The sequence below is a fragment of the Ostreococcus tauri genome (genome assembly GCF_000214015.3).
Source record: "Ostreococcus tauri WGS project CAID00000000 data, contig chromosome 02, whole genome shotgun sequence".
Classification (NCBI taxonomy): Eukaryota; Viridiplantae; Chlorophyta; class Mamiellophyceae; order Mamiellales; family Bathycoccaceae; genus Ostreococcus; species Ostreococcus tauri.
In genome coordinates, this window is record NC_014427.2 from 791,101 (window position 1) to 803,711 (window position 12,611).

A 12,611-nucleotide genomic window follows, 5' to 3' on the forward strand; every position below is an offset into this window, starting at 1 on the left:
ATTACAAAGAACGCCGCGAGTCAACGCGGCGACGGCGGCGGCGACGCGGCGCTTTGAACCCGTCGTGGACGACTCGTAGCGCCACCGCGCGGCGGTCACTAATAAAAACTGCACTGAACAACTGAACGAAAGCCGTCTCGCGTATATCGCGATGCGTGGGCTATTTTATGTACTTGGGCATGGGTCAGTGTTTGCCGACCGATAGTAGTTTTACGCCACCAGCAAGGCGGCGAGAGCGATGAACGCGGTCACGAAGAGACGATGGAGACCGGCCGCGGACTTGGGCGGGGTCGCGGGCGGCGGCGGCGGGGTCGGAGCGCCCGCCGCGCGGAGAGCGAGACGTTCGCCGTAGCTCTGCGTGTAGAGCGTGTAGTCGTCGTCGTACTTTTCACCGGTGCAACCATAAAAGACGTAGCACTCTTTATCGGCGACGTCGTACGCCCAGTGGGTGCAGTACGCCTCGGAGTTGATGCTCGTGAACGTGTGGTTGGCGCACTTGTATTCGCACATCGCTTCGGAGCATTGTTGCGCTGGAGTGTCGTCCACGCATACCTTTTCGTGAGTGGTGAGATCCTTATCGCAGCGACGTTGGTTGCAACCGCCGGCTGTCTTGTTCTTTCCGCACGTCGGATCGATGAGAACGTACGTGCTGTAATCATCGTCGTGCTTCTCATTTTCACAAGTTTCGAAAAGGTAGCACTCTTTCTCAGCGACGTCATATGCATACGTCGTACACGTAAAGTCCGTGTGCTGTTGGCACTTGGCTTTGCATTCGGCGAGGGTACAATCAGTCGTGCCTGGAGTGTCATCCGTGCAGATTTTGTTGTGCGTCGAGATATCCTTGTCGCATCGTCGTTGCTCGCAGCCGAGCGGGTAGTCTTCGATGGTTCGCTCGCACGTTTTGTCTTGCATGGTGTACGTGGTGTAGTCCAAATCGAACTTGGCGTTGGTACAGCCCGCAAAGATGTAGCACTCTTTTTCAGCTACATCGTACGCCCAGTGCGTGCACGTTTGGCCAACGTTGGAACCGGAGAACGCACTGCTGTTACACTTTTGCATGCACTCAGCTTCCGTGCAGTCGGTGACGCCTGGAGTGTCGTCGGTGCAGATTTTCGTGTGCGTGGTCAAGTCCTTGTCGCATCGCGTCCACGGACATCCGCCTTCAGCCTTCGTCCGTTCGCAGTTCGATTCTGAAACTTTAACCTTCGCGCACGTGGACATGAGTTCGCTCGTCGTGTTGAGCGCGTCGGTGCACGTCGGATCCGCTTGGTACACGCGCGCCTCGTTGGTTTCGCCGACGACGAGCATCATGATTTTTCCCGACGTCGCGTTCTTCCAAAACGTAAGACCTTCGGGTTGTCCCATGGTGCACACTTCGCCGCCAAAGCGCTCGGTGAAAGTACCCGACGTGATGTTGTAACGCCAAATACTCTTCTGTCCATTGTATACTTCTCCACCACGACCGGTGGCGTTGTAGTTCTTCACGACGAGGAATAGTTCATCCGTCGCGTCGCCACCGCGTGTCATACCGCCGACGGACGCAATTTGCGGAAACGCCAGTTTCAAGTCGCCAGTCAAGGCGGTGTAATCCCCACCTGCGGTTAATGGGTGCGACCAAATCTTCGACGGGTTCGCTTCTTGAACGGTGTAAAACTTATCACCCGGCATGTACACGACGCCCTCGAAACCGAGGTTGTTGCCTGCCGCGGAACCGGACGGGAGGCCCGCTTTAATGGTGACGTTGTTCGTCACGGTACCGTCCGCGTTGAGCGTCGCGGTGTAAACCGTGGCGGGATTTTCCGTCGTAAACGCAAACTTACGAGTGCCCATGGCAGAGATACCTTCGAGATCAGCCGAGGTTGTCGCCACGTCGTACGACTTCACGAGCGTGTTCGGGTACGTGAGCTCGTAGATGATGCGGTCACCGTTGTTCACGGCGAAGAGCGTCTCAGTCTCGGGATTCCACGTGATCCCAGAGAGATCACTCGCCACGACAGTCATATCGTATTTAAGCACTGCGGACGTGCCGAAGCATTTGAACGGCGGCACGGTGAAACCTTCGCTACCAATGCTGGTCGGCGCAGCGCGCGCGCCTGCAAAGCTCATCGCCGCAACGATGGCCACCGTCGCGCGGGACCCTCTTCGTGAACGTTCCGTGCGAGCAACCATGTTGGATGAATCCCGTCGCGTCCTCCGCGTGGTCGTCTGACGCGCGCACCACGCCTTCGCGTCATCCCCCTCGCTCGCTTCCCGCCAATTTTCATGAAAAGAAGAATATTTTCCACACATCTCTGTGAGAATATTCCCTGCTGCGCCTCGTGCGGCGCGCGAGGTGACGCGCTGCGCGCGCGACGACGGGCGAGGTGCGACGAAGAGATCTCATCGAGGTCATCGCCCATCCTCGTCGTCGTCGTCGACGTCATCGTCGTCGTCCGTGTCTCGTATGTCTCGCGTCAAGTGCAGACTGTGGTGTCGGTTCGCGTTCCCACCGATCGATATTCCTCCATCGCCACCTCGCCAGCCTCGCGATGGACGTCGACCGACGATCGGACGTCACATGACGCGACGAAAGCGGTGAGCTCGATCGCATCGTCGGCGCCGCGCGGGCCGCGCGCGCGCGATCGGTCGTCCTCGCGCATCGGCGGTGGTTCGTCCTCGCGCATCGGCGGTGGTTCGTCCTCGCACGGTCGCGGTCGGTCGTTCATGTGGAGCGAGACGAGTCATGACTCAGGCGTGCGTGACGTCACGTAACACCCGCCGGTTTGCTCAAATGATACCTCAGGACGGGAACGAGACGGCCAAGGCCGAAGCGAAATGCCGCGGAGACTAACGCGTGAGGCGAAAAGCTTGCGCGAATCCGGGCATGAGACGCGTCCGACTACGCTAGAAAATACGACGGGTGCGCCTCCGCTTCAAAGTCGTCACTAGTTCGACATCGTGGACTCATTCAGTGCACCCGCATCGATCGAGCGACGAAGCGATTTTATGGACTCCAGGTTACCCATGAAGGAGATTCGGCGAAGGTCTTTGAGTGACCACTTTCCCGTACCGTCAGCGGCTAGATGAAGGTGGAGCGCATGGAAGCGCTTGAGCTCAAGTCGATGCGCGATGCTGAACGCGGTGATCCCCAAGGTTTCGATGTGCGCGTATAGCAGGCCCTCCTCATCCGGGTTGATCGCACTCGTCGCCTCGTCGAGGATAGCGAACGTAGGACGGTGGAAATATAGTCTTGCCAAGCCGATGCGCTGCTTTTCTCCTCCACTCAAGACATTGGCCCAGTCGTGTTCCGATCTGCTCAGACCATCTGGACTCGCGTCCACTAGCTTGACTAGGTTTGCGAGTTGTAAGCACTCGAACACGTCGTCGTCGCATGCGGCATTGCCCGGGAGTGGGTACATAATTTGGTCTCGAAGCGTCCCAGAAACCAAATATGGGCGCTGCGGGACGTAGAAAATTGCAGCCTCGCCGTCCACTGTTGTCGCCAAACCTTGCACTGGACGCGTGATGTTCCCTGACGATGCCTGCCAAAGGCCCGCGAGGACACGGAATATCGATGTTTTCCCCGCGCCGTTGGCGCCGGTGATGAAGACGCTCTCTCCCGGTTTGATGTGCAGCGTCAAATCCTTCACCAAGAGTCTTCCATCTGGCGCGTGCACCGTGACACGATCGAAGTGCATACCATCGTCATCACCCGTGACGTGCACGGTGCTCGGCTCGGTAGAAAGCGACTCCACGCTCTCGATGAGCTCGGTGACGCGCGCGGTGAAACCAGCGAGTCTTTGTAGCTTCTTGTACACCAGCATCAAATCGCCAATCGAACCGCTCGCACTCTTGATCAGTGTGTCGTTTTCTTTGTACCTCGCGGCGATCTCGCTCGGAGTGAGGTTGGAGTAAAAGAAGGGCACCGCGAGCACAGGCCAGCCAATCATGGACGCGAAATACTTAAGCGCGTACTGGTCTACGATTCCCTGCTTGAATTGCGCGTAGTAGTAAAAGTGACTCCACGTCGTCAACTCGTGAAGAGAATTGTTCAAAATTTGTTTCTCGCGCGCGCTTCCGTCCAGGAAAGCCACTTCCTCGGCGTGCTGAATCAGTCGCGCGTGATCTCGCCTGAATTCACCCTCGCGTTTTTGCGTCTGCGCGATGTACTCGCCGAAAGGTGGCGAAAACGCGCGCACCATCGCGCCCGAGAGACCAAAGTATGTGTACAGAATGAACAATCCCGAGTATCCCATCGTCTCAGACATGCGCTTCGTGCTCAAGATGACGTCCAGCAACGGCTTGAACGTGCGCGCATACAAGTCGCTCATGGTGGAGCAAAACTGATGTAAATCCTCAGCCACGCGTTGATCCGCGTTGTCCAAATCACCGTGTCGAAGCACCGCTGCCTTGTAGTACGCGCGATGCGAGAGATACGCATCGTGCACGTACAGCGTCAACCGTTCGCGAAAACAAGTCGTGATGCTATTCGTCAGGTACTTCAACGCCGAGTTCACCACCGCTGCGGCGACGCCGGAGACAAAAAAGTCCGCCAGAACAACCTGCGCCCCGCGCCAGTCCCGCTCCATGACGCACCGCATCCCGTCGCCACCCTTCTCCGCAATCCTCAGCGAGATGAACGATCTCGACACCAACGCGAACGACTGCGTGACCAATAAGAACGCCTCCTCGCTCCGCCACGACGGAACGACGATTCCCAACAGAAACCGCAGGCGCCGAGCGAACGTCGCGTCGACCGCCGCCGCGCCGCGCCCACGCCTCACCACCGCCCCACCCTTCGCGCTCGACGTCTCGCGAACGCTCCTCGACGTCCCCACCGTCGCCTCCGATTCACCGCGCTCGCCGCGAACCGCGCCGTCCCGTCTCGGCGCGCGCGTCGCCTCGCGCACCAGCCGAAAATACATCTTCACCTCTTCCCGCGCCGCCTGCCGTCCAGCGTACGCCGCGACGCCGCTCACGGCGCACGCGAACGCCACGCACAGCGACCGCTCCTCGGTGTACGCGCGCGCGACCTGCGTGTCGTCGTCGTCCGCGAAATCTCAGTCATCGGTGTCATCATCCATCGCGCGCGCTCGCCTCCGCGCGCGCGCGCCATCGCTCTCTCTCTCGCGCGCGCACCGTGGCCGCGACGCCGAGGACGGTCGCCTCGGTCGCGCCCGCGATCGCGCGCGCGCGCGTCGTCGTCGGCGCCGTCATGCGCGGCGTCGCGCACTCGCGGGCGAACGGTCGTGATGTCCACAATGGACGCACACGGCGTCAGTACGACACCGACGCCGTGCGCGCACGACGTAAAGTTCTGTGTGTGTTTCAGGTTTTAAGGGTTGAGACGCCCCGCCGCGACCGTCGACCGCGGTCGCCGTCGCGCGCGCGCGCGGGACGCGAGACCGCCGCGCACGCGCTCGAGCGCCGCGCGCGATGACGTCCATCACCCCGCTCCTCGAATCGACGCAGAGCGGCGATCACGCGGTGCGAACGAACGCGGAATCGCAGCTCGCGAGCGCGAAGACGCGGGACGTCGGCGGATACGCCGAGGCGCTGAGCGAGGAGCTGGTCGCCGCCGACGCCACGGCGCTGTCGCGAAGAGTGGCTGGGATCGAGTTGAAGAACCTGTTCACGTCCAAGGATGATCACGAACTGTCGAGACGACGGGCGGTGTGGTTGGGATTGGACCGCGATCGACGGGAGCGGATCAAGGAGCGAGCGTGGCGGTGTTTGAGCGATGAAACGAAGGAGATCCGGAGCGTCGCGGCGCAGGTCGTCGCGAAGATCGCGGGAGCGGAGGTGCCGGCGCGCGCGTGGCCCGAACTCGTGGCGTCGTTACAACGTGGGGTGGCGAGCGGCGGCGTGGCGAAGCAGGCGAGCCTAGAGACGCTGGGGTACGTGTGCGAGGAGGTGGATTCGGATTGTTTCAGTCAAGACGACGTGAACGGGGTGCTGACCGCGGTGGTGAGTTCGATGGGATCGAGTGAACCGGACGTGAACGTGCGGCTGGCGGCGACGCGCGCTGAACAACGCCTTGGTGTTTGCGAGTGAAAATTTTGAGCGAGACCAAGAGCGAGATTTCATCATGCAGTGCGTGTGCGAGGCCACGACTTGCGCCGAAGTTCGCGTGCGCGTCGCCGCGTTCGAAGTCCTGGTCGGAATTGCGGAGAATTATTACGATTACATGGCCAACTACATCGAAGCGGTGTACGGCTTGACGGTGAAGGCGGCGAAGGAGGACACGGAGGAGGTGGGGTTGCAAGCCATCGAGTTCTGGAGCACTATTTGTGAGGAGGAGATCGGTCGCCTGGATGCGATCGAGTGCGGCGAGACGGATGTGCAGATGTTCAGCTTCATCGAAAAGGCGGTTGGGGCTTTGGTTCCCATGCTCCTCGAGCAACTTACGAAGCAGGAGGAGGACCAGGACGAGGATGAAAATGCGTGGAACATGGCCATGGCGGGCGGCTCGTGCCTCAGTCTCATCGCCCAACTCGTGCGCGACCCGGTGGTGGATCACGTCATGGGTTACATCCAGGCTAACATCTCGTCCTCGGAGTGGCGCAACCGTGAGGCGTCGACGTTCGCATTTGGAGCCATCATGGAGGGTCCGGATCCGGCGCGTCTTGCGCCGCTCGCCTCCGAGGCGCTCCCGTTCCTCGTGCAAGCGCTCCGAGACAGCAGTACGCATGTCAGGGATACGACGGCTTGGACGATTGGACGCGTTTTCGAATTCGTGCACTCGAACGAGCACCCGATGGTGAACTCGCAAACGTTCTCGCAAGTCTTGCAGGCGATGATGGAGTCGCTCAAGGACGTGCCGCACGTCGCTGGCAAGGTGTGCTGGAGTATTCAAAACCTCGTCTCGGCGATCTCCCAGGACGACGCCGGTCGACAGGCGCTCGTGCCGTATTTCCAAGGTATCATTCAGCAGCTTTTGATAGCGAGCGAGCGCGCAGATGCCGAGGTCATGCTAAAGATGGAGTGCTACGAGGCGATGAATGAAATTCTTCGTTCGTCGACGATTGAAAACCACCCGACAGTCGGTCAACTCATTCCCCACGTCCTTCAAAAGCTTGGCGCGACGTTCACAGATCAACCGCAGAGCGCGGATATGCAAGAGAAGCAGGCGGATCAGCAAGCGCTGCTCTGCGGTACGCTCCAGGTGCTCATTCAAGTATTGAGCTCATCCACAGATGAGATAAAGGCGCAGACGCTCCTGCCACACGCGGACAACTTGATGCAGGCTTTCCTCGCCGTGTTCAACTGCCGTTCATCTACGGTGCACGAGGAAGCTATTCTCGCCGTCGGTGCTTTAGCCTACGCCGTCGGGGAGCACTTCGACAAGTACATGACCGCCTTTGTGCCGACCATCAAGCGCGGTTTAGAAAATCACGAGGAGCACCAGGTGTGCGCCGTCACAGTGGGCGTCGTCGGCGACATTTGCAGAGCCCTGGACGCGAAGATCGAGCCGTACTGCGAGGGCATCGTCTCCTTGCTTCTTCATAACTTGGGCAGCGAGAAACTGCACCGAAGCGTGAAGCCACCGATTCTTTCGTGCTTCGGCGACCTCGCCTTGGCCACGGGTCCGAGCTTTGAGAGATATCTCCCGCACGTCGTCAGTATGTTGCACGGCGCGACGCAGCTATCCATGTCCACCAATCCCGACGATGAGGACATGATCGATTACAATAACGACCTTCGAAACGGTATCTTCGAGGCGTACGCGGGTATTCTTCAAGGTTTCAAGGCGGACACGTCGAAGCTTGCCGCGGTGCAAGAGCACGTCCCCTTCGTCCTTCAGTTCATCGAGAGCGTATCCATGGACGCCAACCGCGACGAAATCGTCACTCGCTCTATGGTCGGTGTCTTGGGCGACATCGCCGCCACAATCTCGGGCGTCGGCCCGGTGTTCGCGCAGCGTCCCTTCTACAAGGATTTCCTCCGCCGGTGCGCGTCCGACCAAGACGACAAGCTCAGGGAAACCGCGCAGTGGGCCATGAGCGCCATCACGCAGGCGCTCCAGCGATGACGAAAACACGATCGCGATCGCTTAGCACTTCACGATTGAAAATACGATCAACGAAACGAATCGAACGACATTCATCACACCTCACTTCTCGCCTCTCGCTCGCCATGCCGCGCGGCGGACGCGGGTCAGGCGGACGCGGTTCCGCCCCCAAGGTCCGCCCCGTCACCGAACTCGCGCGCATAGACATCGCCAAAGCCCTGGAGGATTTCAGAGCCGATCCGAACGCGAGCGAATTGGAGTTCCCACCGAACGTGGACAATCACTTCAGAGCCGTCGTGCACGCGGAGTGCAAGAAGCTCGGGTTGAAATCAAAGTCCCACGGCAAGGGCGACGACCGACGCGTGCGCGTGACGAAGGCCGAAGCGTTTAGGCCCGATGACGCGGAGGATCTGTTCGATCTCGGGCTCGGCGCGCGCGCGGCGGCGGCGATGGAGGAATACTTTGAAAAGGCGCCGCAGAGCGAAGCGGAGATCCGGCGGAGCGTCGCGGGTTCCGTCGGTGATTTCGACGGCGATGGCGAGCGTGAAGCGCGTGTGAAGACGAAGAAGCGGTCGTACAAGGGTGGGGTGGAGATGCGGGGGAGAGCGATCGATGCGGGTGAGGCGACGCGGAGGGCGGATGCGTTGGCGGGGAGAATACGGAGCGACGCGGCGTTGGGGGAGTTGCAAAAGAAGCGCGCGGCGCTGCCGGTGGCGAAGTTTCGGGATGATATATTGAATGCAGTGAGGAATCATCAAGTCACCCTCGTCGCGGGGTCCACGGGGTGCGGGAAGACGACGCAGGTTCCGCAGTACTTGTTGGACGACGCGTGGGCGAGCGGAAGCGGCGCGGCCATCGTGTGCACGCAGCCGAGGAGAATCAGCGCCATGACAGTGTCAGAGAGAATCGCGAACGAACGCGGGGAGAGTATAGGGCAAAGCACGGTGGGTTATCAGATTCGTTTGGAGAGTCGAGTCGCGGCGGACTGTTCGTTGTTGTTTTGCACGTCGGGCGTCTTGCTGAGGAAACTCACAAGCGAGACTTCGGATAAGACGTGTGAGGCGCTGACGCACATCATCATCGATGAATTACACGAGCGCGATCTTTTTGCCGATTTCTTGACCATCATCCTGAGGCAAGTATTGCCGAAGCACCCGCATCTGAAGCTCGTGCTCATGTCTGCGACTATGCGGGAGGATTTGTTTAGCAATTACTTTGGGGGATGTCCTGTGATCTCCGTTCCCGGTTTCATTCATCCCGTGACGGAGTATCACTTGGAAGATATCTTGCCAATGGTTGGTTGGGGTGGGACTCATCACACCGCGGTTGGGGCGAAGAAGAGCGATGGACCCATTGTGAACGCGCCGACGTCGGGCTCCGGCGTGGATGTCATGCGCGAGGCCATCATGCGCGCCTTCTTAGAGGATACCGACGAATCGTTCGATTGGTTGATGCAGTGCGCGCGAGAAAGCGATCCACAAGGTCTATCGTACGTCAACGTGTGTCATTCCACCGGCGCGACCGCGCTCATGGCGGCTGCGGGTAAGGGGCGACAGATGGAAGTGTCCCAGCTCCTCGGACTCGGCGCGTCGCCAGCGATGCGAAGCTCGGATGGGAGCAACGCTGCCGATTGGGCCGAGAGATTTGGCCACATCGAGCTCGCGGAGGCGCTCAGAAGCGTAGACGATGAGGATGATCACGCCGGGAGTCATGAGCAATCAGCGCTCCTCCTCAGCAATTATCAACTCTCCATCGACCCGGACGAGGTGGACATTGATTTGATACATAATCTCATCGTGTGGATCGTGCGCGAGCGCACCGTGGATGAGAAGTCGGAGGGTGCCATTTTAGTATTTCTTCCAGGATGGGACGAAATATCCAAGCTCCGCGACTCCCTGAGCGCTGATTACAACGTGTGCCGTGCAGCAAGCATCCTGCCCTTGCACTCGATGGTCGCTCCGGCGGAACAGCGAAAGGTGTTTCAGCGCCCAGCCAAGGGCATGCGAAAGATCGTTCTTTCAACGAATATCGCCGAGACGGCAGTGACAATCGATGACGTCGTGTTCGTGATCGATAGTGGTCGACTCAAGGAGAAGAGCTACGATGCCTACTCGGCTGTTTCGACGCTGCAAGCGGCATGGATTTCTCAGGCGAGCGCGAAGCAGAGGCGCGGTCGAGCTGGTCGCGTTCGCCCGGGTGAGTGCTTCAGGGTCTATTCGTCCTCACGTTACAGCTCGTTCGCGGAGTATCAGCTCCCCGAGATGCAGCGTTCGCCGCTCGAGGAACTCTGTTTGCAAGTGCGCGTGTTGGCAGAGAGCGGTGCCGGTGTCGTCGAAGACGGTCCCGGAAGCACTGCCGGTTTTCTCGCTCGCGCAATCGAACCTCCGGTGCCTCAGGCGACGGAAAACGCGGTGCAATTGCTCAAGGACATTGGAGCGCTCACAAACGACGAGCGATTGACCCGACTCGGTCGTCACCTCGGCGAGCTTCCATTACATCCGCGCGTCGGCAAGATGATTTTGTACGCCGCGCTCTTTGGAGTCCTAGATCCGATTCTCACCGTGGCTTGCGCGGCGGCGTACCGCCCCCCGTTCATAATCTCTACCGATGGAAGGCGAACGGGTGACATCGCGCGCGCGGCGTTCTCCGATCAAGCCGGCGGCGGAAGCGACCAGCTCGCTGTGACCAAGGCGTATGAGGCATGGGAACGCGTGTTGCGAGACGGCGGTCGTTCAGGAGAGAGAATGTTCCTGAACGCCAACTCGCTTTCGCCTTCGACGCTACACATGATCAAGGGTATGAGACAGCAGCTCGTTCAAGCGTTGATTCAGCGCGGCATCATCTCCGACCTGCGGAGCGCGAGCGTGAACTCGCAGTCAGGGGCACTCGTTCGAGCGGTGCTCGCTGTCGGCATGTACCCACTCGTGGGGAGATTTTTACCGCAGTGCAAGGCGCCAACGTTAGCGACACTGCGAGGTGAGCGCGTTCGCGTGCACGCGCATAGTGTCAACGGAAAGGTCGACGTCGCGGAGATCTCATCGAGACGAGAGAGCGGCGAAAAGATCGCCACGCTCTGCTGCTTTGACGAGCTCATTCGAGGCTCGCACGCGGTGCAGGTTCGAGAGTGCACTCTCGTCGCCGCAGCTGCAATCGTGTTTGTTTGCGCCAAACTTACCGTGCGACCGGACGTCCCGCACGTCGATCCGGAGACCGGGGAGGAGATTCCGAGACCCGGACCGCCTTCGGCGCTCCTCGTCGTCGACGACTGGTTGAGATTTCGCGTGCCGTTACGCGCGGTGGCCCAGATCACCGTCCTCCGTTTACGCTTGCAAAATGCGTTCGCGATGAAGGTTGAGCATCCGCAAGAGATGCTCCCGAAGGACATCCACGAATCGGTACGATGCGTTTCTCGAGTGCTCGCGGACGCCGCGGATGAACTCCTGAACCGGCACGGCGGCGGCGGCGTGTCCTTCGCGCGAAACGTCGGCGGTGGCGACTACGGCGGTGGACGCGGTGGACGCGGTGGCGGACGCGGTGGACGCGGACGCGGAGACGGCCGTTTCGACGGACGCGGCGGCGGACGCGGCGGCGATAGAGGCCGAGGCGTCTCCAACATACCGCAACCGCGACGCTAAAACGTGAATGTGATGACCCGAACGCAATTAGAGTCACCACCAATCACTCGATCGCACGAATCGACGCGCGCGAACCGACGCGTCAACGTTCACTCATCCACCCTCGATCGCGACGCGCGTCTACGCGCGCGTCATCGACGCCGTCGACCGAACGCGCGCGTCGCGTGCACCCAAATTCCCACCCGTAAGTCCCATTATTTTCATATCCCTCTTCAAATCGCATATATTCCCCAACACGTCATCACGTATATTAACTGTCCCGAGGCGGACGTACGCGAAGCCTATACGCTGCCTTTTACCGCATATAGCTCTGCGTTCACCTCACTCAAAGGGACGTTCATCTAATTTTTCTCGAACGTGTTGTTCACAACAAAAACCCCTACACACACACGTTTCGTCCGTGTCGTTGGCGCCACACGTGTTTGTGTTTCTTCTCCCGCACGCCATCGACCCCGCCTCGACCGCCCACGCGCGTCGACCGCGCGACCGCGACGAGCGCGAGCTCGACCGCGAGCGCGAACTCGACCGCGTCGACGCCGTCGTCGACGCCGACGCCGAGACGCGCGACCGAGCGACGCACACACACACAACCTCGTGGCGCGCCAACGCCCCGAGCAATGGCGAGTGGCGCGCACGCCGGTCTCACCCTGGAATAAATTGTTCCGTCGTTCGCCCCGTTAGGCGACGAACGAAGCGATTACGTACGCGCGAAGTGCAAGGCGCGACGACCTCGCCCGACGCTGCCCCTTCGTGATCAGGCAGGCGTCCCGGACAGGTAAGTATGCGCACCATACCCACACACCGCGGTTCATATACCCCGAAATTCACAGCACGCACTCATCGCGCTTACGGGCGCGTCGAGACCCCCACCCCCCGCGCGCGCCCCCGCCGCCCCCCCGCGCGCGCGTCGCCCCCCCGCGCGCGCCCCAGTCGCGCCCGTCCAACGCGCGCGCCCCCGACGCCGACCTAAACCCGGCGCGCGCGCG

The 12,611-nt window shown here is 60.4% G+C and overlaps 4 protein-coding genes across 4 annotated transcripts; 2 read left to right on the plus strand and 2 right to left on the minus strand.

The window, feature by feature from the left end:
- Positions 1-210: 210 nt before the first annotated feature.
- On the minus strand, positions 211-2,169 carry OT_ostta02g04060 (WD40/YVTN repeat-like-containing domain; the record flags this gene model as incomplete). The annotated part of the gene is made up of 1 exon (XM_003075202.2): positions 211-2,169. The coding sequence occupies one exon, from the start codon at positions 2,167-2,169 to the stop codon at positions 211-213; it is 1,959 nt and encodes a 652-aa protein (XP_003075250.2).
- Positions 2,170-2,924: 755 nt separating this feature from the next.
- On the minus strand, positions 2,925-4,904 carry OT_ostta02g04070 (ABC transporter, conserved site; the record flags this gene model as incomplete). The annotated part of the gene is made up of 1 exon (XM_003075203.2): positions 2,925-4,904. One exon carries the CDS (start codon positions 4,902-4,904, stop codon positions 2,925-2,927), a length of 1,980 nt encoding a protein of 659 aa, XP_003075251.2.
- Positions 4,905-5,415: 511 nt separating this feature from the next.
- OT_ostta02g04080 (Armadillo-type fold) lies at positions 5,416-8,011 on the plus strand (the record flags this gene model as incomplete). Its single annotated transcript, XM_022985142.1, has 2 exons — positions 5,416-5,999; positions 6,031-8,011. The coding sequence occupies 2 exons, from the start codon at positions 5,416-5,418 to the stop codon at positions 8,009-8,011; spliced, it is 2,565 nt and encodes an 854-aa protein (XP_022840823.1).
- A 104-nt stretch (positions 8,012-8,115) lies between these two features.
- OT_ostta02g04090 (Helicase, C-terminal) lies at positions 8,116-11,625 on the plus strand (the record flags this gene model as incomplete). The annotated part of the gene is made up of 1 exon (XM_003075205.2): positions 8,116-11,625. One exon carries the CDS (start codon positions 8,116-8,118, stop codon positions 11,623-11,625), a length of 3,510 nt encoding a protein of 1,169 aa, XP_003075253.2.
- Between the last annotated feature and the right edge of the window lie 986 nt (positions 11,626-12,611).